This window comes from Planococcus citri, chromosome 4 (genome assembly GCF_950023065.1).
Source record: "Planococcus citri chromosome 4, ihPlaCitr1.1, whole genome shotgun sequence".
NCBI classification, from domain to species: Eukaryota; Metazoa; Arthropoda; class Insecta; order Hemiptera; family Pseudococcidae; genus Planococcus; species Planococcus citri.
In genome coordinates this window covers 47,303,577-47,331,300 of record NC_088680.1, presented here as the reverse complement: position 1 = coordinate 47,331,300, position 27,724 = coordinate 47,303,577, and the positions used below count along the sequence as shown (strand labels likewise).

The 27,724-nt window shown below is 33.9% G+C and overlaps 5 protein-coding genes across 5 annotated transcripts; 2 read left to right on the top strand and 3 right to left on the bottom strand.

Annotated features, from left to right (window-relative positions):
- Positions 1-747: 747 nt before the first annotated feature.
- Positions 748-6,075, bottom strand: LOC135844537 (uncharacterized). Its single transcript, XM_065362759.1, has 2 exons — positions 5,835-6,075; positions 748-2,262 (listed from the first exon to the last, which is right to left on the bottom strand). Exon 2 carries the CDS (start codon positions 2,226-2,228, stop codon positions 1,317-1,319), a length of 912 nt encoding a protein of 303 aa, XP_065218831.1. The 5' UTR covers positions 2,229-2,262; positions 5,835-6,075; the 3' UTR covers positions 748-1,316.
- Positions 6,076-9,027: 2,952 nt separating this feature from the next.
- Positions 9,028-10,558, bottom strand: LOC135845267 (uncharacterized). Its single transcript, XM_065363736.1, has 2 exons — positions 10,365-10,558; positions 9,028-10,237 (listed from the first exon to the last, which is right to left on the bottom strand). Exons 1-2 carry the CDS (start codon positions 10,385-10,387, stop codon positions 9,325-9,327), a joined length of 936 nt encoding a protein of 311 aa, XP_065219808.1. The 5' UTR covers positions 10,388-10,558; the 3' UTR covers positions 9,028-9,324.
- Positions 10,559-14,592: 4,034 nt separating this feature from the next.
- Positions 14,593-22,442, top strand: LOC135845186 (uncharacterized). Its single transcript, XM_065363652.1, has 25 exons — positions 14,593-14,765; positions 15,147-15,313; positions 15,589-15,765; positions 15,834-16,006; positions 16,100-16,307; positions 16,566-16,763; positions 16,860-17,007; positions 17,078-17,231; positions 17,306-17,485; positions 17,758-17,950; positions 18,041-18,143; positions 18,501-18,560; positions 18,898-19,034; positions 19,119-19,182; positions 19,378-19,571; positions 19,665-19,838; positions 19,931-20,088; positions 20,168-20,339; positions 20,683-20,880; positions 20,984-21,131; positions 21,224-21,377; positions 21,452-21,586; positions 21,672-21,870; positions 21,952-22,057; positions 22,137-22,442. The coding sequence occupies exons 1-25, from the start codon at positions 14,635-14,637 to the stop codon at positions 22,237-22,239; spliced, it is 3,834 nt and encodes a 1,277-aa protein (XP_065219724.1). The 5' UTR covers positions 14,593-14,634; the 3' UTR covers positions 22,240-22,442.
- LOC135842473 (uncharacterized) lies at positions 22,242-23,592 on the bottom strand. Its single transcript, XM_065359953.1, has 6 exons — positions 23,333-23,592; positions 23,158-23,253; positions 22,910-23,032; positions 22,719-22,830; positions 22,430-22,644; positions 22,242-22,348 (listed from the first exon to the last, which is right to left on the bottom strand). The coding sequence occupies exons 1-6, from the start codon at positions 23,498-23,500 to the stop codon at positions 22,304-22,306; spliced, it is 759 nt and encodes a 252-aa protein (XP_065216025.1). The 5' UTR covers positions 23,501-23,592; the 3' UTR covers positions 22,242-22,303.
- A 143-nt stretch (positions 23,593-23,735) lies between these two features.
- Positions 23,736-26,671, top strand: emei (transmembrane protein 161-like emei). The gene is made up of 12 exons (XM_065359952.1): positions 23,736-24,080; positions 24,160-24,263; positions 24,347-24,488; positions 24,558-24,671; positions 24,765-24,844; positions 25,067-25,282; positions 25,350-25,466; positions 25,539-25,679; positions 25,772-25,946; positions 26,025-26,121; positions 26,194-26,330; positions 26,403-26,671. The coding sequence occupies exons 1-12, from the start codon at positions 24,078-24,080 to the stop codon at positions 26,523-26,525; spliced, it is 1,449 nt and encodes a 482-aa protein (XP_065216024.1). The 5' UTR covers positions 23,736-24,077; the 3' UTR covers positions 26,526-26,671.
- Positions 26,672-27,724: the final 1,053 nt, after the last annotated feature.

Genomic DNA, 27,724 nt, shown 5'->3' with positions numbered 1-27,724 from the left:
GATTGAAAAATCCTTTTTAAGGGTACATCACTCAAACTGAAATTTTTGTATACTTACATATTTTTTGCATATTTTGGGCGATTTTTGCATATTTTTTTGCATATTTCAGGTGAAAAAATTGCATATAATATTGCATTTTCATCATATTTCTGCATAAAAACCCCCAGCTCTACAGTTAGTACACGTCTTTTATTTGAGAAAAGTTCTCAATCATGGATGTTTTTTATTTCTTGAAACATGATTAAGGTTATGAAATATTTTTGATAAGAACTGGGGTGGTTTCAAGGAGATTTCTCACGTGGGACCGAGGGGGGAATTCAAGCTCAAAATTTTTTCAATTCTATACTTTCAATTACATTTTTTTTCAAGTTACAGATTGTTTATCTGATCTACGCTAAAAAAAAAAAGGTTTGAATAGGCATGGATTCATCATGAAAAAGAAAAAAATTTTCACGTTTCTGAAAAAAAACAACAAAAAAAACGAATGTTGATTTTATGTGTCCAGTGTCTCCCGGAGATTTTCCCCCATGATGAAAATTCGAATTTTGAACATTAAAAAAATTGGCAGGTACCTACTTGAAAATTTCTAACCCTTAAATTGTAGCCAAGCTTTTTTCAAGTTCCAGATTGGCTATCTAAAGCCACACTTGGAAAATATTTATATAGACAAAGATTTATAAAAAAGTAAGGAACGTTCACGTTTCTAAGGGGGAAAAAATGAGTAGGTAGAATTAGTATCACACTATGAACATAAACAAGCATTTTTATTATATTTTAAACATGTATGTATACTTATAACTTGGGTATGCTTACATAAACACACTAGATAGTCGATACTAATAAGTATGCACGTTTCACAAAACAAACTTCTGTTTTTCATTTATTTAAGTTCGAATTTTGAAGGTTTACTCTTCATTTATTTCCAATTTTTTAAATTAGGTACCTAATAAAACATTGAAATGTTGCACCTCCGTGAATAAATAATTTAAAAAAAAAAAAAAAAAAAAAAATGTGCACCTGCCCAATAATAATATTAGGAATTGATCACGTTTTTTGAACTTTTTAAGAGTTCAACATTAATTATGACATCAGAACGTAAATTTGCGTTGGAAATTGAAATTATTTCCAAGATTTCGAAACAAGTCAGACAATATATTACAAAATCAAATATGTACATTACAAGGATCTTAACTACCTGGTGCCTACTCTAAAAAATATTGGAAATCTGCTCATCAAAGTTTTTCGATGTTTTTAAAATTCTGATTATTTTCAAAATATTCGACCATCATCACTCCTCAGCATAATTTTTCTCGCTTTTAAAAGACCGCCGGCTCCCCTGTTAGAACTTTGGCACTAAGCTCTAGAAAATCTTCCAAAGCAAGATTCGGGTACCTCTCTTTCATGTAAGCTATCACAGCTGTAGAATTGCGGTAATTATTACGTTCCAGTGCTTCTTCGAAAATTTCCAAATACTGGAGCGTAAATCTAATAGGCTCATCACCAAATATGGGCCGTTCGCCTATCCAATGTCCAGGAATGACAACCCTGGGTTCGAGGGCAAGCATTTGTCGAAGCACTTGGCGCCAGTATGCACGCGTTTCAGGAGTTCTCGAGTTCACTACCCAGACGTGTACCTCCCAATAGATGGCATTACCTCCAAGAATAACTTTATTCTCTGGGATCCATACGTAAGCTTCGGGGGAATTTATTTCCATCAGTTGGATTTCTTTTCTGTTATCAAGGTAATACGTATCTCGGTCAATAGTGTTTGGTACATATAGTTCAGTTGGCGCATAAGGTACCAATTCCGGACCCCAGGTTGCCAGTTTTTGGTCTTTGGTTTGATTAATCCAGTTTACCACTCTAGGAGATGCTACGATATCTACAAACGGAAAAGCCTCGAGGACAGTTTGCAGGCCGAAGTAATAGTCTGGATCTCCGCTAGTAATGATAACTAAGCCAGGCTTTATGTTAGCATCGCGCAAGTAGCTCACTACTGTATTAGCGTGATTGAGACCGAATTGAGCATCGAATAGGATCGCATCGTTTTTAGAATGAATCAAGGATGAGGTGACTGGAGACTTCTCATCTTGAAAATTGAAGACAAGCAATTCGACAGGGTCTTCTTCCGTCTCGAACCAATTTCTTGAAGTACGAGATACGTGAATAGCTTTCGCCGAAACCAAGGTTATTATTAGAATCACTGCTTTCATTGTTGTTTTCATCATTTCGACTACAGCGTTACTTGACAAATCTTGAATCCTAAACCAAATAATAACGTTTTATAATACTTGCATATAAGAATAACTAATTTTCGGGGAGCCCGCATAAGGATGTATTGCACTCCTCCTCCCCCCGTCGATCATCCGGGAAAACTTTTTTTCTTAGAAAGGGAGAGTTCTAAGGATCATTTTTAGCCCTGGTAGATCAAAAGATCCGGCAAATGAGACTTTTTTGATTTTTGGTGAATTTTTGAAAATCAAATTTAGGCCAAAAAATGAGGGGGAAAATCAAAATTTTACCAAATTGGCCAAGAAAATTGAAATTTAGGATAAGCCCTATTTTCGACATGCCAAATCGATTGGAAACTGTTTCAACCCGTTTTGAGCAGTTCTGGAGCCTCCAGCAGATTTTTGAAACTCGAAATTTCCCAAAATGTCATCAAATGGAGATGGAAAAGCTGAAATTCATTCTGCGAACTGATTTCAATACGCTACGAAGTCAACTCCAGGTGGATTTTAAGTTGTTTTGGAGCCTCCAGCGACTTTTTGAAAATTACTGGAGTCCTCATCAGATTAATTCCCATCAACATTTTATCAAATGGAGTTAGCAAGCTGAAATTTACTTTGCAAACTAATTTCAACACGATATGAAGTCGACTGTATGGTGGTTTCAAATAGTTTTGAAGCTTCCAGCTACTTTTTGGAAATTTCAATTTTCGAAAAAACGCCATACAACCTTTCAACAAGTCGCTGGAGGCTCCAAAACGACTTTAAACCCACCTGCAGTCGACTTCGTAGCGTATCGAAATTAGTATTGCAGAATGAATTTCAGCTTTTAATCTCCATTTGATGAAATTTTGGGAAATTTCGAGTTTAAAAAATCTACTGGAGGCTCCAATAATTTTCAAAAAGTCGCTGGAGGCTCCAAAACGACTTAAAATCCACCTGTAGTCGACTTCGTAGCGTATTGAAATTAGTTTGCAGAATATTTCGGCTTTCCAATCCATTTGATAAAATTTTGTGGGAATTTCGAGTTTCAAAACTCTGCTGGAGGCTCCAGTACTGCTCAAAACGGTTTGAAACAGTTTCCAATCGATTTGGCATGTCGAAAATAGGGTATATCCCAAATTTCAGCTTTCTTGAACAATTCGGTAAAATTTTGTTTTTCCCCTTATTTTTGGACTAAAGATTTTCAAAAATTCACCAAAAATCAAAAAAGTCATTTCAGCTCTTGAAATTTTGACAGGTGATGAATTTTTGCCTGATCTTTCGATCTAACTTTGTACGGTTTGAAAAGTCCTATGTTGGAACGTAAAATCTGTGATGTTGGCTGACCTGTCAATCAAAATGGCCACCATTTTGTATGTAGGGCCACTTTATTTGTGAGGTCAAGGAAAAGAAATGTTCCTTAGGACTGGACTCTCCCTTTAAGAAAAAAGTTGTCTCGGAGGATCAACCAGGGGGGGGGGGTGCAATAGATACTTTTGCGAGCACCCCGACTATAAGTATACAGGTAGGTTGGTAGGTAATAGGTATTCTATTTTAAATGTTTTACTAACGTTGATTTTCTGACAAGAATATCTATTCCAACTCGCTCAAAAATCACAAAAAGCTAGATCGAAAGAGCAGGCAAAAAAATATATCATTAGCCAAAATTTCAAGTGTTGAAATGCATTTTTTGATTTTTGGTGAATTTTTGAAAATCGAAGGCTAAAAATAGAAAAAAAAATCAAATGTCACCAAATTAGCCTAGAAAGCAGAAATTTGGTATGCAACCTATTTTTGGCCATTCCAATCGATTGGAACTTGTTTTGAACTATTCTGAGCAGTTCTGCAGTCTCCAGTTGATTTTAGAACCTTTGACATAAAAAGCTGAAATCCAGTCAACAGCATATTTTTGACGTTTCGAGCCATTTTGGAGCCTCCCGCGACTTTTTGGGTATTTCAATTCACTTTTAAGGAAACACCATAAAATCAATCCATTTCAAATTTACCACGTGTGACCGTGATTGGTGCTTGTTAGTGACCCCCTAAAGTACCCACCATTTCTCTAAAATCGATGAATACCAGTTTGGAATCACTTGATGGCGTTTTTTGGAAATCAGAAATTTCCAAAAAGTTGCTGGAGGCTTCAAAACTACCTACTTGAAATACCATCAGTAGATATATCATGTTGAAATTAGGATACAGAGTCAATTTCAACTTTCCAAAATCATCGAGTAAATTTTTTTCAAGTTTCAAAAATAAGAGGCGCTGGATGCTCCAGAACTTCTCAAAACGATTCGGAACTGTTTTATGTATGTGGTAAAATTTTGATTTTTTTTCTCATTTTGGGGCCAAATTTGATTTTCAAAAATTAACCAAAAATCAAAAAATGCACCATAGCATTTAAAATTTTAGTTTGTGATGCATTTTTTACATGCTAAGCTCTTTCAATCTAGCCTTTTCCTTTTCAAAAATTTTGGCACGAGTTGGGATGCTTTCTTTACGAGAATAATTAAAAATATATAAATATTAATGAAATATTGATTAAGTAGGTAACTACATATTATTTTTTTTTTAAATGTAGCATGTCTCTGTTTGAGCGACATTTTTCAATGTTTTCAAAAGGTTCCAAAAATATGAGCCCTGACGTCATTTAGGGTCGTCAAGAGTCGATGTGGTCCCATTTTTTAGAAACGAAACTAGAGGTTTTTTTTAGAGGCGGGTTATGTCAACAGAAAATATTTTCCTTTTTGAATTTTTGGAGTCCTCAAATGGGAAATTTTATTTTAAAACGAGAACAAATTAATTAGCCTGAGCGAAACGAGGGCAAAACCCTTCGAAAATTTGTTTTTAAAACTGCATAAAATCGATGTTTTTTATTCGAGGAGTTTACTTTTTGTCTTTTAAAAATTTAGAATTTGAATGATTTTTTTCTTCTGAAATTACTGAATTTTTAAAAAGAAAACACACCTGAGCGAGCGAGGGTGAAAATTTTCAAAAATTTGTATTTCGACGAGAAGCATAAAAACGATGTTTTTAATACGAGAAGTTTATTTTTTGGCTTTAAAATTTTTAAAAGTTGAATGATAGATATGTTTTTTTTTTTTTTAGAAATTTCAATATTAAAAAATTTGGCCCCCTCCCCATCTAATTTCGATGGTTCTGGACACATGGGAAAATTATTCTCAGTAAACAGAAAGGGTGTTGAAAATTATTAATTGGCTTTTTCATAACTTCTCACAATAATTTCTGTATCAGTGATTTGAATTTTAAATGCATTAATAATAATATGAAAAATTGTCACATTTGTGGTTTTGGGTTGGTGAGATCCTAATTACATAAGTTCTATCTTACCTTTTTTTTCAATAAGCACCCAACACTGAACACAATATTATTTAAAAAAATATTTGCTATAATTTAGGAGTATTTCTTTAACTATGTTCTCATTGTTCTGTATTTAAAAAATATGAAATGCGAGAAAAAATACCACATACTTATAGATACAGGCATGGCACCCCAAATTTCAGTGGCTCAGAGGGAAATCCTCCGATACTTGGCAAAATATTGAATATGGTAAGATAGCTAGGTACTTATCATTACACTCGAGATATGATTTAAATCACTTACCTAGTTCGTCGTTATCTATAGAAAATACTAGCAGCACTGGGCACTGGCGATCATGTGGACTGACAAGCATAAAAATAATTGCAAAGCTCAATAATTAAGTTATGAAATATAAAACACCGATAACGTGACAAACTTGTACTAGCGCAATTAGAAAGTAATAATTAAAGAATCAAACTAACGGCCTACCGGTATTTTAACTAAGCAAAAGCATTTACGCTCACCGACCACAAGTTCGCGTATAAGGTAAACTTCACCAGTAATTGGCAGTTGTCATTTCTGTATCAAGTAATCGGCATACTTGAAATTTTAAATATAAAATTCATATGGTTGCTACACATATTTCGCAAAAAACTCAATTTTTGGGCATCCCCCTCCCCCAATGTGACCCTTGGGAGGGTCCAACTGCAAATCTAACTTCATATTCGTGTTCAGCGACTTTCGCACCGAAATGGGGTGGGGGTGCTTATGACCTCAAAATTCGGTTTTATAGAAGTTGTTTGATTTTATATTGTTTTGGAGGCCCCCATGCATAATTGCAGAATTATGTCACTGGAATTATCGCTTTTTTTGGCGGTGCGGTGACACAAAAAAACACATTTTTGAGTGCTTTTTGAGTTTTTGGATGATGACCCATCTGGAGAAAAAATGTGAAAAAAATACTAATTATAGTACCTACTCATACAGATAATATATTTTTAAATGAAAAAAAATTTTGTGTGCCCGGAATTAGGGTTGGAGTTCCGGTGATTTCAAATTTTCTTTTGTTAATATCTCTCCGGAAGGGTGGGGGGGGGGTCAAAAAATTTTGAAAAAATTCACGTTGCTAGACTCATGTCTCCTCAATATAGGTATGTATTTTGGGTGAATTCAAAATCTTGTATTCAATTCGTCGAAATATGATTTTATCCCGAAAAAGGTATTTTTTCGCCATTGTGGGCAAGGGGGAGGGGGAAGGGGAAATTTTTTTGGCTCCAACATTTTTTTTGAAGGCACCCAACAATGTTTTATCAAAATTTCAAAAACCCGAGGACAGGGGCATTTCACCTGTTTTACCCGGGAATACTTACCCTTTATATTTTTATGGAAAAATGAACAAAAATTAGGGGAAATTATACATTTCGCAAGTCAACAAGTCAATGAGTTACTCTATACAGAAAAAATCAAAAAATCACCTACAGGTACACAGTTATTTATCCGTTATTTACCAGTAAACTTGACACTCGCGTTTTTAGAGATTGTTTTATGCCAATTATGGTGAAGTAACCTTGCATCGTTTCATATATGTAGAGAGATTAAAACATAATAAAGCGACTAGCTAAAAGCGGCTGGCTCATCAGTGCCACTCCGTTGGACCTAAATGGTTCAAGATGCGTGCGCACATCAGACAAAGCTCCGAAACTGTTTATAATTAATTACTTTACATATTATAAGTAATTAAAAGTTCGTCGCAGCCACAATCTCGGTATTTGTAATTCAAGAAAATCTTGATTAATAAGTTGTGTCCTCGTAAATAGCGCTATACTGAAGCATTTTTCACAAACAAATTTAATTTTTGGGCAACCCCTCTCCCCAATGTGACCGTTAGGAGGGTTCAACTGCAAATCAAACTTCATATTCGTGTTCAGCGAGTTCGATTCATATGATAACGATACCCATATTGTCAATCTACATTCGGCCCAAAATTGGGAGAGGGGGTGCCTATGGCGCCAAAATTGGAGTTTCAAGAAGTTGGTTGGTTTTCTATTGTTTTTGGAGGTCCACATGCAAAATTACAGATCGTTTTTTTTGGTTGTGCCGTGACATAAAAAACACAATTTTGAGTGTTTTTTGAGTTTTTGAAGATAGCCCACCTGGAGGAAAAATTTGAAAAAAATACCAATTACAGTACTCATGCAGATATATTTTTGAAAAAAATTTCATGTGCTTAAATTAGGTTCTGAGATACGGCGTTTTCAAATTTTTTTTTGTCAATATCTCACCCTGGAGGGGCCAACAATTTTTGAAAAAAATTCGCGTTGCTAGAATCATATTTTCTTCAAGTATTTTGAGTGAATCCAGAACTTTTTTTTTCAAAATACGTTGAAGCATGATTCCCCCTCCCCCAAAAAGCGTTTTTCGCTATTGTGAGCAAGGGAGGTGGGGGGGGGGGATTTTTTGGCTCCATAATTATTTTTGTCAAAGGTACCCATACAATGTACGTTTCATCAAAATTTCAGAAATCCGAGGACAGAGGCATTTCACTTATTTTACCCAGGAATCTCGATATAAGCAACAATACGTCTGCGCTGGTTCTGCTCGTGTAGTTTTACGATCGCGCGATATAAATGAATTTTCAATTACACATTCTGAGGTAAAATTTCACGCTGAGCAACTTGGTTCTCTTCGATGTCCGCCATTTGTCCATATTTTTGGAGAAAAACGTAAAAAACGTGTTTTTTTGAGTTTTTTGAGCTTTTGAGCTTGACCCACCACTCCAAATGGCCGGGTGATGATTTCTATAGAAAGTAGACCTTAAGATACATATTTGACGAAAAAATCGTTTTGATATGTTTTTTCGTTCCGGAGTAATGTTGATTTAAAGTTTTCTTTTGTCCCTCCTTCTCCCCCCCATGCGATGAAAAATTCTGAAAAAATTCAGGGAGGTACCCCCATGTATCCTGTAACTATATTCGTTTACAGAATAAATTCATCTCGATAACGCGCTGATGCAGAATTTTCCCCCTGAAAAACGCGTTTTTGGCCCACCTGGCTGAGGAGGGTGGGGTGGGGGACGAGCTATCGGCCCAAAATTATTTTTTCGGGGTACTAAACATACCCTGTGAGTTTCATAAAAATCCGAGGTCAAGTGCATTTCGCCTATCTTCGCGGGAGGGAGGGGGGGGTACCCTTTTAAACCAAAAAAAATGCGAAGATGGAATGTTCTCTGATTATTACTTACTCTACAATTAAATGTACACTGAAATAGAGATGAATGATGATGCATATTTTTTAGCATGTACTTCTAGTTTATTGAGTTTTTAGCAAAAATAAAAATCATCGATCATATCAAGTTTAGATTATATTCCCTCAACAATTTGTTCTGTACCTAATTACTTGTATGTAGAACACGTCGATAAGAATTGTAGGTAAACAACTAAAAAGATTAGATCGAATTATATGTTAGGCAAGTTTTTTCAAATTAATAAAATCTCCCGATACTGATACACTTTTTATTTATAGAGTAATCAAGTAAAATATATTACTTAGCCAGAAGTGCGTTAACACCAACTCGTGTGGGTTACCTACGGTACTCGCCTGCGGCTCGGGCAGCAACATCCACGCCTCGTTGGTACCTATTCGTACACTAATTGCCCTACTTGTTAAGTAATATACTATTACGATTATGAACATAAATATGTGCCTATTTATACCTATTTTTACTTAGCCTACATTGCAATACTCACGCCCACACTTCACTCCAACTGGTCCCAACTCCTTAAAATAATTTTTCTCATTTTGAAAATGTCATTTCCCCGGTAAGAACTTTGGCACTAAGCTCCAAATTACTTTCCTCGCCAAGATTAGGATACTTAGCCTTCATAGAACTTATCACAGCAGCAGAATTCTCGTAATTATTTTGCTTCAATACTTCTTCCAAAGATTCCAAATACCTGAGCGTAAACCTGATGGCTTCATCTCCAACCAACGGTCGTTCTCCGATAAAATGCCCAGGAATGACACTCTTGGGTTGAAGTTCAATCATTTTTTGAAGCACTTGACGCCAATTCAAACGCATTTCGAGAGTCTGCGTGTCAGCAGCCCAGACGTGAATATTCCAAGAGATACCAACGCCACCGAGAATAATTTTATTTTCAGGTATCCATACGTAAGCTGCGTAAGAATCTATTTCCATCATCTGTATCTGTTTCGTATTATCAAAATAAAATGTAAGTGTGTCGATAGGTTTAGGCACATATAATTTATCCGGTGCTGTATTCCCTAGTTGCGGAGCCCAGGTTTTCAGTTTAGCGTCTTTGGTTTGATTGATGTGGTTTACCACCTTGGAAGATGCTAGTATTTCTACTCGTACAGATGAGTAAGCTTTTACGATAGCTTCGAGCCCGAAGTAATAGTCTGGGTCTCCGCAAGTGATGATGATTGAAGTCGGGGTTGTTTGGGTCTCTTTTATAATGTTGACCAGTTTTTCGGCCTCTTTCAGGCTGAACTGAGCATCGAACAGAATCGCAGATGTTTTCGAATAAAGCAAGGTCGAGGTGACTGGAAAAATCGCGTCTTCTTGGAAATTGATAGAAACCATTTTGAGGGAGTTTTCTTCAAAAACTGTTTCAACATAAGCCCTTGCCGAAACTAATGTCATTATTAGGATCACTGCTTTCATGACTAATTTCATAATTTCTCGGATCCTTAAACCAAATTAATAATGCTTTGTGATGGTTAAATAAGATAAATTTGGGAGGATTTATTTAGATACCAACTGATTTTCAGAACACTTTTCTAGTGGTCAATTGAAATACTGATGCTTAAACCTACCTGTACAATAGTTTATCGAACATTTATCAGTGAACATCAAAAAATTAGAAACGTCAAATATTTTACAAAAAATAATCACTTTTGATAAAACACAAACTGATAAGTAGATAGGTAGGTACCTATAACTAATAGGTAGGTGCTTCGATATATTCTGGCGGATACAATCACCAACGAATGAGCAAATTCAAATTGATTTAGATACCTAGGTTTCGGTTTGCACAATAAGCTGACAGTGCCATATGCAAATCACTTTCAAATATTGTTCAAAATTGCGTCATACCAATACATATGTGCTCGTAAATATTCTATGGGTACTGCAATAAATCAACAATCCACAAACAAAAGCTGTGCATTTAAAAAAATCGTCAATTGGCAATAATTCTTCCGAAATATTCAAATTTGAAACCCGAGAATTATGTAGGTACGGAGTTCAATTTTCAGACCTGAAATTTTTTCAAATATTACCTACGTACTCTACCTTTCCTGTTTTTTTTTCCACTGATAACTTCCAACTTTGTGAAAATGGGAATTGACGGCTCGGGCTCACCAAACCCTTCTACATAATTCTTTATAGGAAATCAAGTGTACAATACCAAATCTCATTTTTTTTTCAAAGTTTAAACTAAAATCAGGGCATTCCAGCCAATGGTCATTAGCTATTAGCTATCGGCTTGAGCTGAATTTTTTCATCGGCTAGAATAAAGCTGGCTATTGACTAGCAATTTTTCATTAGCTAGTGATTGGCTGGCTATTGGGTAGTTTCGACCAAAGTGAACTGACCCCTCAAAATGCTCATAATGAAACACACGTCATGTTTTCAACATTTAAAACTTGTTTCAGTAACAATTATGGAAGCTGTACAATGTAAATTATTCCAACAAATGAAAAACATCACATTTTACAGAGCTCACTGAAGTATTTTTATTTGTTTGGATCATTTTTTTTCTATTAGGTATACTTATCAAAAAAACAAAAAAAAACTCCAAAAAAATTTTTTTTACTCAATAAATGAAACTAGCCAATCCATTAGCTGGTTGAATTTTCATTGGCTTAAAGCTAGCTATTGACTGGCGACTGGTCGCATTAGCTGGCTATTAGTTATTAGCTATTGGCTGGCTGGAATGCCCTGACTAAAATGCTTCATTGAAAAAAAAGCCCCAGGGATTAATTTTCAATTTTGATACTACTTGGTAATAAAAAATTGTTGTTTTTTTTAGCCGAAGATTTTTTTTAGGATCTAATTTACATGTTTAAGGTACCTCGGAATGAACAGTCGAATTTCGTAATCCAAGGTTACTAGAGGAAGGGAGGAGGGAAAGGACGCAAGGAATATCAAAACAGAAAACCGAAAAGTATCCTACAAATGCACTTGAAAGAAAAATGTCACCTTCCAAGGTCAATCTGAAGGGAGGAGAATGAAAGTGAAATCAAAATCGAGAAAAAGTATTGATAAAATTACGATATTTTCTGAATGCATCAGAATAAAATATCACGCGCCCGATGAAACGATAATGTAGACTTTGAAAGAACAATTATCGCTGAGGAAAACGTAAAATGTACTCAGCAGGGAGCCAATATCTTTCTGTCTCTGTCAGAAGGTATCAACAATAACGAACATAAATGAAAAAACGGTATAGGTAAACATTTTTTAGATTTTCAAGTCGTTTTTTATTTGATTTCTTTTCGAATTCAATGATTAATAAAAAATTGCGAGATGATCGAGTCTCTGAAAATTTATGAAAATTCATACAGAAAATGTGGAAATTTAATAATTTTGTGCCTGATTTTTTTTTTTTTTTTTACTGGAATATAAATTGATTTTAGTCGTAGAGATTTTGCTCTTGGTGGCACTAGAGTTACGGTCATGTTGAAAAAAGTACCCACCTAACAAAAATGTACAACATTTTGAATCAATCTACCTATCTAAAAAGTTTGTTTTTTAAAATTAAATTTTGGAAATTCCCACTCGTAGCACGACGAAAAGTGAATGAAGTGATAAAAATATGGTATTGTTTCGATATTATCATTTGCCGCAAGATTTCATTTAGTACCTATTCTCCTTTTCAAAATTTTTACAGGCATGTTCATATATTTTCATTTTTTTTTTTTTTTTTTTTTTTTTTAATATCTTCAAAATTCGTGTTAGGGTCATTCCACGTCAATTGGACCAAGAAGTGGTAGGGGGGTTCGGCGATTTTTTTGAAATTTTTCTTGTGGAAAGATCTTCTGAAGGGATGACCAATGGCGCAAATCGCAGACCTCTAGCCCATTTTTAAAGGCAGCCAGGGGGTGTCAAAGTTTTCAGTGAACCTAAAATATCATCCATTTCAGCAGTGGATTACTCGAGTCGATAATCGCGATACCTATTACCTACCAAAATGGAACATTTTCCCATAGTTCTGAGGTTGTGAAAGGCTTTTTGGTGATATCATAAAAATCAGTGTTGCCACTTTTTTTCGTACAAAAAATTACTTCAAAAAGTTTTGAAACGTAGTTTTCATATCGTTCCGACTCTCAAAAATTCTGAAGAAAATATATTATGGATAATTTTTCATGCTGAACAACATATTAAAAAATTGGGATGGTACCATGTTGCAAAGTTGATTTTAAAAAATTTTAAGTTTGCGGAAAAAATGCGATTTTTTTTTATTTAAAACATGAAAAAAAGTTCTGATAGGTGAAGTTGACCCATTTGACCCTTATTTTTACATATCTGTTGAAAAAGTTGAAAACCCCCTTTCACTCGATGAATTGATCTCACAAGAAAATCAAAATTCGAAAAAATTCAATTTTCAATTTCAAACATCAAAAACAATTTTAATTAATTCTGTTGTCTTATTTTGACCTCTTTCTGACGTATTTCATGAAAAAGTTGATAAAAATTACACTCACAACAAAAAAAATAAAAATTCATTCATTTTTTGAATCTTTTCGAATTTTGACTTTCTTGTGAGGAGTTTATTTCATCGAGTGAAAGGGGTTTTTCAACTTTTTCAACAGATACGTAAAAATAAGGGTCAAATGGGTCAACTTCACCTATCAGAAATTTTTTTCATGTTTTAAATCAAAAAATCGCATTTTTTTCCCGCAAACTTTGAATTTTTTAAAATCAACTTTGCAACACGGTACCATCTCAATTTTTTAATATGTTGTTCAGCATGAAAAATTGTCCATAATATATTTTTTTCAGAATTTTTGAGAGTCGGAACGATATGAAAACTACGTTTTGAAACTTTTTGAACTAATTTTTTGCACGAAAAAAAGTGGCAACACTGATTTTTATGATATCACCAAAAAGCCTTACAAAACCCCTAACTATGGGAAAATGTTCCATTTTGGTAGGTATCGCGGTTATCGAGTAATCTACTGCTGAAATGGATGATATTTTAGGTTCACTGAAAACTTTGACACCTCCTGGCTGCCTTTAAAAATGGGCTAGAGGTCTGTGATTTGCGCCATTGGTCATCCCTTTGGAAGGTTTTTTCACAAGAAAAATTTCAAAAAAATCGCCGAACCCCCCTACCACTTCTTGGTCCTATTGACGTGGAATGACCCATAGTAGCCCTGATTTCCTAATTGAATAATACATAGATGTAAGTACGTTCTACACCTTCAGTTTTGCAAATCAAAATAAATTAACACAAAGTTTGAATCAACGTTCATTCTGATTATAGATTTTTATTCATCTTGACTTAAATTTTCCAGCAATCAGCTACATTTAAAAATGTTCAAATAACTTGCCCTTCTTATTGAAAAAAAAACCAAAAAAAAAAAAAACACAACTTATGAGTTACATTATTTGTTATAGTTTGATGACCTTAACTCAAAACATGGTAGGCAAATTAAAAATCAACGAGGTTAATAAATACCTATTTAAAAACATTCGTCTACCAAGACTTGATAATAAAAATAAAAAAAAAAAAAAAAAAAAATACACAAAAACCATCGAAATAGGAAAAACACACACCTATTTGTAAGTAACAGACACCCATATCTTCCGCACATGGCAGAAGATTGAGAAAGCGAAGCAGTACTTTTGGTGAATTGTGAAAGGAAAGTAAACGTAAGCAATACTCAGTTGTCTTTTGGTGTCTGACAAAAAGCTATATATTAGGTAATATTTGAACGTAAGCTAACGATAAGGGGAAAATATCAACTATTAATGTTTTTCTGACAAATACCCAGGAACATATATATTGATAAGAACTTTTGAAGCGATTTTTTAACATTGAACTTCCATTCTTGAGTAGTTTTTAAACTTCGGACAAACATGCCGTCTGTGAAGAAGGAAATACATTTTTTACTGGCTTATTTCCTCTGTTTATCGGTAATTTTTGATTTCCGGTGTAATGGACAGATCACTCATCAATTATGTAACTCTACTGAGAAGGAATTCCTGCCGTAAGTTGCTCTCAAATCATCTAGTAATCTTAAATGGGTATAATTTGAATACCTACTAAAATTTTAAAAAGTTTTTAAAAACATATTTCAAAAGTGTACCGAATACCGATAATGAAACCTTCAACTTTACTTTTGTACCGTAGGCTACATACCTAGCTATTTGAAAATTTTCAAGTTTAACAAAATATACCCAAGTAGAATAGGTAATTCTTTTTAGGCTTGTAGGTATCATACCTATTTGATTTACAGCGTTACTTTTGTACAAAAGTTGTTCATTTTCGGGGGGGGGGATGGCAATTTGCACTTGGTTATGCTCTTTTTGTGTATAATAAGCATGTGTTTAGGTTACGAAGTATCGATAAACTACATCCTGTTTTTCAGAGCTGCACAACAAAATGCAGGATTTTCATGTCCAGGCGCAACACATCCGTGCAACGGAGATCACAGATATTACTCTATAGATGGATCTTGTAATAATTTAAAACATCCTAGATGGGGATCAGCGATTTCACCTTATGTTAGAATTGTAGCAGCAAATTATTCCGATGGTATTTTCATACAACTATACCTAAATACATCGTTAGATTACACTGGGTGTTCCATTCTCATCGAGGTGTCCAATAATTGGCCTCGCAATACAGAATAAATTAGTTTTCAAAAGCTAGCATTTTTGTTTTCCCCTTCAAATTTCAAGTTTGATAACCCATTGAATTTGCATGAGTTGTCCAGACAAATCATTGCGCACCTCGAACATAACACCCAGTAGGGTACGTTATGTGCATAATTGATTCTGAAATAGATAATTCTCAAAATTGATTCGTAGGAAAAATGAAACTTAGAAAAGCATCAGATGGATCGCCATTACCCAGCACTAGAGAACTTTCGGTTCATCTTTTCAACGATAAGAATGTGTTCTCGAATAGTTACAACGTATTATTTTACGGAATAGCTCAGTGGGTTGATCACGATATGACTCTCAGTCTTCCTCAAATATCACCAAGTAAGGAACATTTACCTACACTTCCTGAGTAGAGTTGAATGATCAGTGAATAATAATTATTTTGCCAGTTCCATGTTGCTTGGGCACAAAACCCCTGCCCCATCCAATGAGTGGATTATGTCTTGCTGTGTATCCCGCGGCTAATGATTATTATTATTCGAAATATGGAGTCACATGTCTGGATGTGAAACGAGCCATCAATACGGCAACGTTTGCATGTCCTTTGAAACCTATCGATCAAGTAAGTGTGTCATTTGGTAGTGGTAATGCAGAAATAATACTTGAAAATTATGTTTATGTATGGATCATTTTCATCTTTAATAATATCACTTAGATCAATTTCCAAACATCGTGGCTCGATTTATCTCTGATTTATGGTCCCTCCACCCTGTTAACTAACGCTTTGAGGACTTTTCGAGGAGGTCAGTTGAAAATAGGAGCAGTAAAACAAACCAGTGGTCAGACTTTTCCACCCGTTATACCAATCGGATGTCCAGTAGGAGGACTTCAGCCCATACCTGGAGGATCTTGTCTGGCAACGGGTAGGTTGAGGGTGAATAGCCATACAAATATGTTTTGTGGAGAGGAATAAATAGGGGGAAAATTCTACTTCACCATGTGTGAAAAGAGTTGGCAAATCTGAATATGAAAATTTAGGAAAATGAATTAATTAAATGAAACAATTTCTCATCCCTCTCCTCCTCTGAATTGCTTGATAGGTAGATTAGGTACCAATCCATGATAAATTGATAATTTCAATTTTTTCTAATACGAGTAACTTCATTATTCATGTTCTATAGGAGATGCAAGACTTTTACAAAATCCAGAACTGGCCATAAATCTAGTAACACTTTTCAGAATGCATAATCACATCGCTGCTGGATTACAAAAAGTAAATCCTGATTGGAATGATAATAAATTATTTTCCGAAACTAGAAAGTTACTCATAGCCAAATATCAACACGTAACATACACAGAAGTCGTCCCAGCATTAATAGGTAAACACTACAGTACAGAAAAATTAAATAAGTAGGTATCAAGTACCTACTTACCTACCCATAAAATGAACTGATTAAAAATAATTAATTTTTCAGGAAACGATATGGCTGCTTCTTACAAACTTCTGCCACAAAAAAGTGGATATGCATTGGGTTATAATTCAGAACTAAATGGTCAAGTTATAGCCGAATTTTCAGCAGCTGCTGGTCGTATATTGCACAGTTTAGTCAGAGGAAGCACAAAGTAATTTTTGTTAACCAAAGCGACATCTTCTAGAATTAATTTTACAGAATGTTTTTGTCTCGAATTTCAGCTATAAAGATATTACAGGACGTATGAAAGAGTATCATTTGAAAGACCAATATTTCAATCAACAATTCCTTCTGCAGGGAAACACTTTTACAAATATGATCGAGTCGTTTAGCAATGCTCAATGCGGTGCTCAAGATCAATATACTACCACTGATGTAAATATTGACCGATTATGGATCGTTATTTAAGGCATCGTTACAACAATCGTGTTTTTATTTTTTCATTTTAGATCACCAATCATCTTTTTCTCAGCACAACACAGGCTTTTGGTCAAGATTTAGTAGCAGTTGATATAAATCGTGGCAGAGATTTTGGTATGCCACCTTACACTGTGTTTCGAAAAGCATGTGGTCTCTGCCAAATCGACAGCTTTCAAGATCTCAGATCTGTAATAACTAATCCGAATATGGTAAGTTTCAAGTTCATCGATCGAAAGCGTATTAAAAATTAATTAAGGGAGTTTCAATTGAATGAGATGAAGTAGGTATCTACCTACTGAAAATTTAATTCAAGTCTCAATACAAGTTGGGTTGAATTTATCTAAACTCAAAATTGAAAATGTTATAGTTTTTTGAAAAATTTAAAAATCCAAAATTGACAGCATTTTTAAATGGTAGGTCGCAGGTCCAACTTTAATTTTAAAAATAATATCTCATCGATTGGAATGCTCTTTCTTTTCAGAATATCCCTATTTTGCAACGTTTCTATAAAAGTATCGACGATGTTGACTTTTACGTGCTGGGAATTTTGGAAAAACCAGTTCCAGGAGGATTAGTAGGACCAACGATGGCTTGTGTTTTAGCTGAAACATTTTCGCGAGCCAAATTCGGAGACAGATTGTTCTACGAGTTTCAGAGCAGTGGATTTACAGAACGTAAGAGACTAATTGAAATTCACTATACGAACACTTTTGATCCACAGTAAATTTTTTCCACGCTCTAAAATACGTGATTTTGTTTTTCAGCTCAATTGCAAGATATAAGAAGAACAGTTTATGCTCAATTTGTATGTTTGACTAATAATATCACATCAATACCAGCTAAAAGTCTGCTTGTACCATCGCCAACGTAAGTTCCAGTTTTTTCAATCATGCATTTCACCTATTTTTTTTTTACGATTTATTCTCAAATAGAAAAGTGAACAGGTGACGTTTGAAATTCTCAAAAATTATTTCAGGCGAACAAAAAAGTGTTTTTTGTAGACACGTTTTCAGTAGCGACCTATTTTCAAAATCAGATTGATTAAGTATAGTTACCCTGAGCTGAAAAGAAAATAAGAGAAATTAAAAATTTTCAAAATTTTTTTGGAACTGCGAATTTTTTTACGAACAAAAGTTCTAATTTTAATTTTTGGCCCCCCAAAAAATACTCTGTGCATTCACGTGTTCAGCATCTAACTGTCTAACTCTTCGTTTTTTTTTTCAGAAATCCTGAAGCTCCTTGCCATAGTTTCGGAGACGTCAAATACGATTTGTTCAAAAATTAGTGTGAGAACTTCGTCAATACATTAAATTTATCATTTTTTTAATCGAGTAATTCTGAATAAAATATTCCGACAAAAACGTACCAACCAATTTACATTATTTACATACAAAAATAGAAAAAAAATAATAAAATGGATTTTAATATATAATTACACATAAATATTGATTTCTTCGAAATAGTACACGTTTCACCACAATGAATACCTACTTTTACATTGTACAAGTATGAAATCGCGACCGCCTATGAAATGTGTCTTGTCAGCAAATTTTTTTCCTAGATTCCTTGATTACCTAACTGAATCTAGAGGTCAAAAGCGTACACATAAAACATGACGAATTTATATTCAGTGGGTGATTTTACTGCGTGAAATGATCCTAAACAATATTTTCGGTGTTTTGATATTTTTAATAATCCAAAGTAACGTCACGTGTCAATCAATCATTCATAAGAAACATGTCATTCGAAAGAATTCGGGTAAGCGATTGATTACTAATAATGAATCATTTTTTTTACGAGAAAATGAATAATGATTTAGCAAACAATTAATGCTTTGGATAGATTATAGGCCGAATAATGGAACAAAAATTCGTCAAAAGCGATCATTCGGTCCATCATGGGAAGGGTAGGTAGTCCAGGTACCATTCTTAGTTAAACTTAGTTCCCCACTAACAGAAGTTTATAAAGTAGAAAAGTGATACTATATATAATCAATAATCTCTCATCTAACATATCTCAATGGCACAATTTATCTATTTATTTCGACTTTTTCCCCCTCAAATTCTTATCAATACCTAATACCTATTTATTAAAATCTCAGATCTGCATTCACACATCTAAAACTAAACGAAATAGAAGCTGAGGTCACACAATGTTTCGACGAACCAAAAATGTGGTGCAATGATAGATCAAAATATCGAACTACGGACGGAAGCTGTAATAATTTGAATAAACGATCTTGGGGTATGGAACAAACAGCGACATTTCGAGTAACAGCTGCAAGATACGACGATGGTAAAAAATAAGCGAGTGTGCGGTAAACATAATTTTAAACGCATTCTGAGAAAATTCCGGATGTATTTATCGCTTTACAATTTTTTTTCGTAGATATGTGTTCAATACATTCATTATCGGAAAAACCACTTCCACCAGCATTGAAAATAAGTAAAATGATAACAATTTTGAACAGGTTACCGAGGGTAGAAAATGTAACCACGCTTTTTGGCGTTTTTGCTCAAATTATCGCGGATGACGTCGTTTCTTCGATAGTCAAGAACTCAGGTTTTTAAATTATTAGTTCGAATAAAATTAATATTCATGTTTCATGTTAAAAAATTAAGTTCATCAAAAAAACTTTTTTTTTCAAATTTCAGACAGAATATTCTGCTGCTCCAACTTTAATACCACTTTCGATAAGCCTTCGTGTAATTGTATGGACACGAGTTTACCTCAAGACAATAAAAACTGTATCAAATCAGCAAGATCTAAAACAACATTTGACGAAGAATGTCCAGTTTTTCCAGTATATCAAGTAAAAATTTGGAAAAATTCTCCTTTTTACTTGAAAAGAAAATTTTCAGCTCATTTTTGGTCATCTTCTCGAATCGCAGATATCGTCAACTACCAGTTACATCGATGCCTCATTCTTATACCCCTCAGATCTCGATGAATTATTAGCTCTTAGAACAAACAAAACCGGTAAACTGAAAATTGAAATGGATACCACAAATCGACCGTTCATCAAGACGTACAAATATTATAAAAACGTCAATCATACTACTGGTACGTTCTACACTACGATAATATCAACATTTTCTTAGTACAGTTTAATAAATTAGATATGCATTAGTTTATTGCACTAAAGACATTATCACCTTTCGCGAAATGTACTTTTGAAAACAAGTCATCGCATGATTAGTTATAAAGGTGACAATTCATAGAAAGATGAAATTTCAGTCAAATTGACGTAGGTATATTTATCGTAATTTATAACACACAGACCCGAAGTTAACGACCTTTTGAATCATACTGTTCTAGTTAAAAATGTCTTTCGAGCGACACACTTTTAGGGTTTGTTAAATTATTATACAGCATGATGTGTACACATGTCAAACATTTTTAACAGAAAGATCATTCGTTCACATGAATACTGGAACGAAAACTTTGCGAACTATGTTCATAAGGCTGCATAATTTCTTATGCGATGTGCTCGCTTGGTTGAATCCTGCATGGGACGATGCGATCCTATTTCAAGAATCAAGACGTTTCGTTATTGCCATGTATCAGAATATAGTTTACTTCGAATTTTTACCAATAGTGATAGGTACGTAGGTATAGGTATAGGTAGCCTATTTCATTCAAATACCAATGATTGCTTATTACACATCAGTGATTTAATGAACGGAACCCATGTTAAAATCATCTAGGTTACGATTACGCAATCAAATACGATTTAATGCCAACAATTAACAGATTGCAAGAAACTTACGACCCGGATATTAATCCAAAAACCATAAATAGCTTCGCGACTGCAGCTTTCCGATATTTTCACGTTTTACTTCCTTCTTCTATCAGGTACAGTATAATGGTATAATATGATTTCTGTAAATAAAAAATTAAAACAATAAATAATAAAGTGAAACAAATTACATTTGATCATTCATAAGTTTGGTAGATCGCCATTATAAAATAATGAAAAATGTAAGTTTTGTTGGAACCACCGGAGATATTGATATTACAGAGTACGATTTGTACGATAGCGTTATACGAGGATTAACCACCAATTTATTGATGAATCAGAAACAACTAGACGATCGACAGGTAAATTCCAGTAGGTACCAATGTATTGTCTGGTTTTTTAGAAAAATTATTCATTTAAATCGTATCTTTAACAGCGCGATTTCCTGCACGCTGCTGACATAGAAAGAGGCAGAGATCATGGGCTGATGTCGTACAATGATTATCGCGAAGCTTGTGGTCTTCGTAGAATACACGATTTTCAGCAACTGAACACTCTAATGAATCGTAAAGTAATGAGATTTCGTCAGAAGTATAATTTAAAAAATACCTATTCATAATTGTAACACAGACGAATATTTCGTATGTTTGAAGTAGGATGTAATGAAATTGGCTGAGATTTACAACGATGTTGATGAAATTGAATTGTACGTCGGCGGAGTTTTAGAAAACCCAGTAGAAGATGCCATAGTTGGACCAACCTTTCAGTGTCTCATATCTGAAGCATTCTATCGATATAAGTACGGTGATCGATTCTTCTATGAGCATAAAAATGTCATGGGTCAATTTAGCAGAGGTAAGAATATAATTATGAAGCGATGTTTCGAGCGAGTATTCTTTTAGACTTGTAAATTTTATACATTTTACGACGTTTTAGAACAATTACGGGAGATTAAAAAAGTAACAGCAAGTTTACTCATCTGTATATCTAGCGATGCAATACTCAAAGTCCAAACAAACGCGTTTTACTTACCATCCAATGAGTAAGTAATTTCGTTACGAAATGAGTAAAAATATTCATCACTTTCTTACAATATACTCAATACTGTCATCTTATTTTAGCAATCCTTACCTACCATGCGAATTAATTATGAGACCGGATTACATGCTGTGGCAAGAAAAACCAGAGAAACCGAAAAAATTCTTCAAGAATAAACCAAAATAAAATATAGAAAAAGAATTATATTACTCAATAACGTTAACAATTATGGTTGAAGGTTTAAACTCGTTTAAGCTGTCGTTTCTTCGGTCTTCGTACTCTCTTGATTTGCAACCTTAGAACAATAAAAATAGCGAATAAGTAACTAACCATGATCACCTGTACTCAATTCAATTATTATCATCTAATTACATACTTGGAATTCGTAATTGATGCCTAATTTTTTCAATTTATTTAATTTCTTTTGAACACAATCGTTTAAACGTTTCTTTTCTTTTTCGGTTTGCTCTTCGGTCAGAGTTTGATTACTTCGTTGTCTAAGGAAACGCTTTCTTCGAACGGTTAATGGAACTTTAAAGGCTGGAAATCTAATAGCATAAGGTTTCTGCTCTTCCGCTGGCAAATATTTAGCTGTAAACCGAAAATATCATCAATGAGTGATATAATGTTAGGTGAACATAATCTAGAAATTTTGAATACTGTACCTTTAATGACTCTTTTGTACATCAAATAATTATTCATAGTTTCTGCGGCTATTTTAGCTACATCGGGGTACATGAATTCTACGAAAGCGTATCCTCTATATTTACCAGTACGCTGGAAAAACCAACAAAGTTTAAATGATTTTAATGGAACGTGATACTTCGAAATATGTTCGAATTTATTAGCAGCTTACGGTGCTTTTCGGGATTCGAACGCCGGTAACTTGACCAAATTGAGAGAAAAATTTCTTCATTTCGACTTCATAAAATCCATGAGGGACATTCTTCAGATATACGACACCTCTGGTACTTTTTATCTGAAAATTACGTGTTGATGAGATACGTAAAATAATAGCTCACCTCCTTACAGGTAACATGGTCAACATGGACTTGAATATAGAAAACCCATAAATCTTGAAATTGAATTTTAATCGTTGCTCACCTCTTTCTTCGGTGCACGCGCCGGTCTCTTTCTTAGAATTTTTGCGGTGCATGTTTTTTGTTCCGCTGACAGAACTGCTTTTTTCCGGAGAGCAATCTGAAGAATGGACATTAAGATTAGAGAAAGTTCCTGTATGTTACGTAATCATTACGGAAATAATTAAAAAAATTTTTACCTTTGAAACTTTTGATTTACTGATAGCTTTCGGTTTCGTAGCTTTGGAATTTTTTTTCGTGTTCTTGGATACTTTTGACGTTTTTGATCCGGTTTTCTTCGAAGCTTTCGAAGTGTTCGAGTTGGTCGTTTTCTTCACCTTCTTCGGTTCTTTTTTTTTCGGCGTCATTTTGGTAAAAGTATTTCAAATAATTTCTCAAAAATTATGAAATGCAACAAGACAGAAAGAACTTTCAAAACACAAACACATGACTTTTATCAAAATCAAACTTTTTGGCGATTCGATACATGAATCATCGAACAACATCACGTGAAACGATTTTAACGCTCTCTGTAGATCAAAATAATCACTACTTCTTGAGCAAAATTTTCATCAGGCAAATCCCTACATTTCAGAGCTAAAATTTGTGCTAGCTCAAAATAAAAATTTTCCATGAAGCTTTTTGCTCAATCTAAATATAAACTTGGTGAATTTGGTCAGCGAACACAGAGAATCCGGTAATCTCTAACTAGATCGAAGTATGAAATTTACATTCAAATTAACACCAAAGGTTTGCTTCTCACCGGTCTTCAAATGTCGTAACACCCTCCACTGACATTTTGAGTTGAAATCGCGTTATGATTCCATATCGCTTGTAAATTGACTGCCGATGTAAAATAGAAATTAATTTGCTCATTAAAACCATAATTAAGATACAATGCCATCAACGGAATAACCAAGAGCTTCGTATTGAATCAACTCGACCATGGTAAGATTTTTATATTCAATGTGTTTCATTTATTTTTGCCAAAATCTTGGTAATTAATCTTTTTTATAATTTTGTGTAGGCGATTCTCGGTGCTCAATTGGTTATCACATTAGTTACCATTAGCGTAGTTCATAAGTTATCTCCGTACTATTCCTTTTCCAGATGGTTATTATGTTCTACAGGGTAAGTGTTTTCTATCAAGCTCTTTACCGGCTATCTTCTCACATTGTGTTTCTTTTTTCAAATTATTGATTACATGTTTACAGATTGACGAGATATTTATATCCAACCAATAGCGAACTTCGAGCTTTAATTAAAATTCCAAAGAAGAGTAAAAAAGGAGCGAAACACGAAAATGGCAAACAGACTGCTGATAAGTTTCTTATTCCAAAAAATGTCGACATTGAGGTATTAGTCGAACGAGTAAATTTTACAAATTGTTTGATGATTGTTCTTAAAAATATTTAAATATTACAGCTTGAAAGCACCAAAGTTGTTCCTCAAGATATTTGCTATTTGAGATACTTTTCGGATTTTCAATGGCTGGTGGATTTCTCTTTATTCGCTTCAATTGTTTACACCTTGACTGAAGTATATTGAATCGTTTAGCTTAGCAAAAAATTTCTGAAAATTATTAATTTTAAAATATGCACTACGTAAATTTAATCGATATCTTTCTTACAGATACATTCGTACTATTTCTCCATTCAAAATGAAATCAATCTCAGTATGCTGTGGTGTTTGACAGTTCAAGGATTCGCTTTGTATCCTTTTTACACTTCAAAAAACTTTTTAATTTTGTTGAAAAATACTCCTCAGTCATTCTTCATTGTAGTAGAACCTCGTTGTAAGGATTCCTCTGGGGACCAATGAAAGTGTGTGTTATAATGGGGAAAAACAATGCATAGTGTTCAAAGGACTAGAAAAAATAAACGTTATAAATACGGTAAATCGTCAAAAAGAGGATATCCTTAACTTTTTCGTAGAAAAACTATTTTGACCATGACTCTGGAATACTTCAAAGGACAGGAATCTATCGGTGAAAGATCTACCATCATTGTCACAGCTTTTATTTACTTAATCGTTGTCATGATCATTTTAATCATCGATGAAAACAAACTCGAAACTGGATTGGACGCTGCGTATTCCAATTTCACTGCCGGTGCTTCAGTTTTTCTCAAAGCTCAGGGATTCCCTTCACAGTATGTTTATCGAACGAATTCGCTGTAATTTTAAATTTTCTTATTTTTAATTCTAAATATTTTACAGAGGACCTGCTTCTAAATTGATTTTGAAATTTTGTCTCGCTGTTTGGTCCAGTATAATTGGAGCTGCGTTTGTTTTCCCTGGTTTGCGATTGGCTCGAATGCATTGGGATTCCTTAAAGTAATATTTTACGAGTAGCTGTGATTTTTAGTGCAATTTCTCTTCATTTATTCTAATGTTTTTTCATAACAGGTACTGCGGGGAAAGAAAATGGCTCCAGTTAGTGCTTCATATCAACTTTATTTCACCTTTAATATTAGTTTTATTATGGATAAGGCCAATTTCTCATGAATATTTCACCTCACGAATATTTTATGGGATGCACAAACCATTGTAAGATGATATTTCATTTCTTCATTGTTGTTCGAGCGAACACCAAATTAATCTCGCATGTTTTTTTTTTGTTTTGTTTTTTCTATCAACAGAATGTCTATCAAATCATTTGAAAGTTTAAGGCTCATTCTAGTCGTAGTCTGTATGTTATTAAGATTATGCGTCATGCCAATCTATTTGCAAGCTTACTTAAATATGGCTTACGAAAGGACTCGAGCTTTGAAAACCGAAGTTGGTAAAATTACCAACATAGATTTGCAGAAAAAAGTAAGAAACACGGTGGATTATCGATATTAAAATTTCATGCTGATTGCTGATATTAATTTTTTTTTGTTGTTATTACAGGTAGCGTCAGTATTCTATTACATGTGTGTAGTTGCACTGCAGTATGTTATTCCTCTAGTCATGTGTTTGTTTTTCTTGTTCATGTACAAAACTTTAGGTAGGTGTATTGAAATTTTATGGTACAAATTTTAATGTCACCCTAATAAGAAGTCGATTATGATCTTTGCAGGTTGTTTCACGTGGTCGGATGTGTTATTACATAACACAAATACCACAGTATTATCCGCTGCTAACCTCACCACTAATGGTACCATTTTGGATAAACCCGAAGAAGTAAAAGGTTTCGTCACAGCGTCACTTAGTCAGGTATTGGCATTTTTGTTCAGAAAACACATCTGTGTTGAAAATGATTATTTTAATTTCTCATTTTTTTTGCAGGTTTTCACTAAAGATGTCTATCGTGGTTTATTGGGTTTTGCGACATGGTGGACTTGTTTCACGTGGTTTTCTTCGTCCAGTATTGGATTATTATATCATATGTATTTTTCATCCCAAGAGTAATTCATTTTTTCCATTTTTATGTTTCTTTTTTCAATAATGTTTTGAGTAATTTTGTTCAATTGCGTAATTTACGTATAGTTTGATACTCGACTGTCTGAAATTTTGCAAATGTCGCGAAAATAACACAATAAATTGTTAATGAATTAGTAATGTATTCATTTTTTATCGATGACTGGCACTCATTAATGTTTTTTCGTGTAACGTTTCAATTTTCAGATCACATAGATCAATTTTTAAGACTAAATTATTCGATGATTTTTCATTTTTGTTCGCGAATCTTCCTCACCTTAAAACTATCAACAGTTCATCTAGATTTTGAGTAACTTCTGAACTCACTCAGTCGTTCATCCTTTTCGAAATGTATAGAAAATCAGATTATAAAACACATTACTTATTTTCCATTTTATAAAACCGTTTACCAGAACTAATATAATAATACTCTCAACTTTTCAACGTCTCTTTATAGATTACCCTCAATAATTATAAATTTTACAAATACCTAAACCGCGATAACTACGCAATAATTCGTCACTAAATAAGCAATCTTGTTTCCAATCAACGACTAACAAATCTTCGAAAGGAAACGTCGACTGGTATTGTTTTTGAATAATCCAACTAGAATTCGACTCGGTTCGAGTTTAATTTTTTTTCTCATCATCTTGTCTTTAAAGTAGTTCGTAAAATTTAATTTCAACTCGCAAAGATCTTTTGTTACGAATCACACTCTTTATTCGAAACAAACAGTATTACAAGAATACCATTGTATTATAAGTATCAGTTTTATCAAAGACTAAAAAGATAATGTTCAATAGTGAAAATAATTGAAATACTGTTTACTTCTTCCAAAATTTAATACATTTTACTTTGTTTAAAACGACCCTTATCATGACAAGAAAATCGCCTCCTTTCTTTTAACGATTTTTAATTATCTAACAATTTTGTAGCTTTTAATCTTTGATGTTTGTTCGTCGATATTTGGCTTGGCTTTGTTTCTGTTTAACACATTTTCTGATTTTGTTTTCCCTCTTGTCACACAAAGTTCTCGTTTTTGTACGCCTCTCTTTTGCGTTATTGAAAAAGGGAGACTTTTTTGATGTTAGGATTCGACGACGACTGACGACAAATCTGATACACAAAATTAAATACTAACACGTATTTGCGTTTGGTAATTCGAAGATTTATAGGTTTTGTAGCATTTC

What these genes read in the sequence shown, in the direction of transcription:
- emei (XM_065359952.1), top strand. An exon ending in TGGTTATTATGTTCTACAGG is followed by an intron (nt 24,264 to 24,346) that starts GTAAGTGTTTTC and finishes ACATGTTTACAG; the next exon opens with ATTGACGAGATATTTATATC. An exon ending in ACAGTTCAAGGATTCGCTTT is followed by an intron (nt 24,845 to 25,066) that starts GTATCCTTTTTA and finishes ACTTTTTCGTAG; the next exon opens with AAAAACTATTTTGACCATGA.
- LOC135844537 (XM_065362759.1), bottom strand. Translation starts at nt 2,228, where the DNA reads ATGATGAAAACAACAATGAAAGCAGTGATTCTAATAATAACCTTGGTT.
- LOC135845267 (XM_065363736.1), bottom strand. Translation starts at nt 10,387, where the DNA reads ATGTTCGATAAACTATTGTACAG. An exon ending in TTCGATAAACTATTGTACAG is followed by an intron (nt 10,238 to 10,364) that starts GTAGGTTTAAGC and finishes ATTTGGTTTAAG; the next exon opens with GATCCGAGAAATTATGAAAT.
- LOC135845186 (XM_065363652.1), top strand. Translation starts at nt 14,635, where the DNA reads ATGCCGTCTGTGAAGAAGGAAATACATTTTTTACTGGCTTATTTCCTC. An exon ending in AGGATCTTGTCTGGCAACGG is followed by an intron (nt 16,308 to 16,565) that starts GTAGGTTGAGGG and finishes CATGTTCTATAG; the next exon opens with GAGATGCAAGACTTTTACAA. An exon ending in AAACGTCAATCATACTACTG is followed by an intron (nt 20,340 to 20,682) that starts GTACGTTCTACA and finishes CATTTTTAACAG; the next exon opens with AAAGATCATTCGTTCACATG.
- LOC135842473 (XM_065359953.1), bottom strand. Translation starts at nt 23,500, where the DNA reads ATGACGCCGAAAAAAAAAGAACCGAAGAAGGTGAAGAAAACGACCAAC. An exon ending in CGCGTGCACCGAAGAAAGAG is followed by an intron (nt 23,033 to 23,157) that starts GTGAGCAACGAT and finishes CGTAATTTTCAG; the next exon opens with ATAAAAAGTACCAGAGGTGT. An exon ending in TTCGAATCCCGAAAAGCACC is followed by an intron (nt 22,831 to 22,909) that starts GTAAGCTGCTAA and finishes TGGTTTTTCCAG; the next exon opens with CGTACTGGTAAATATAGAGG.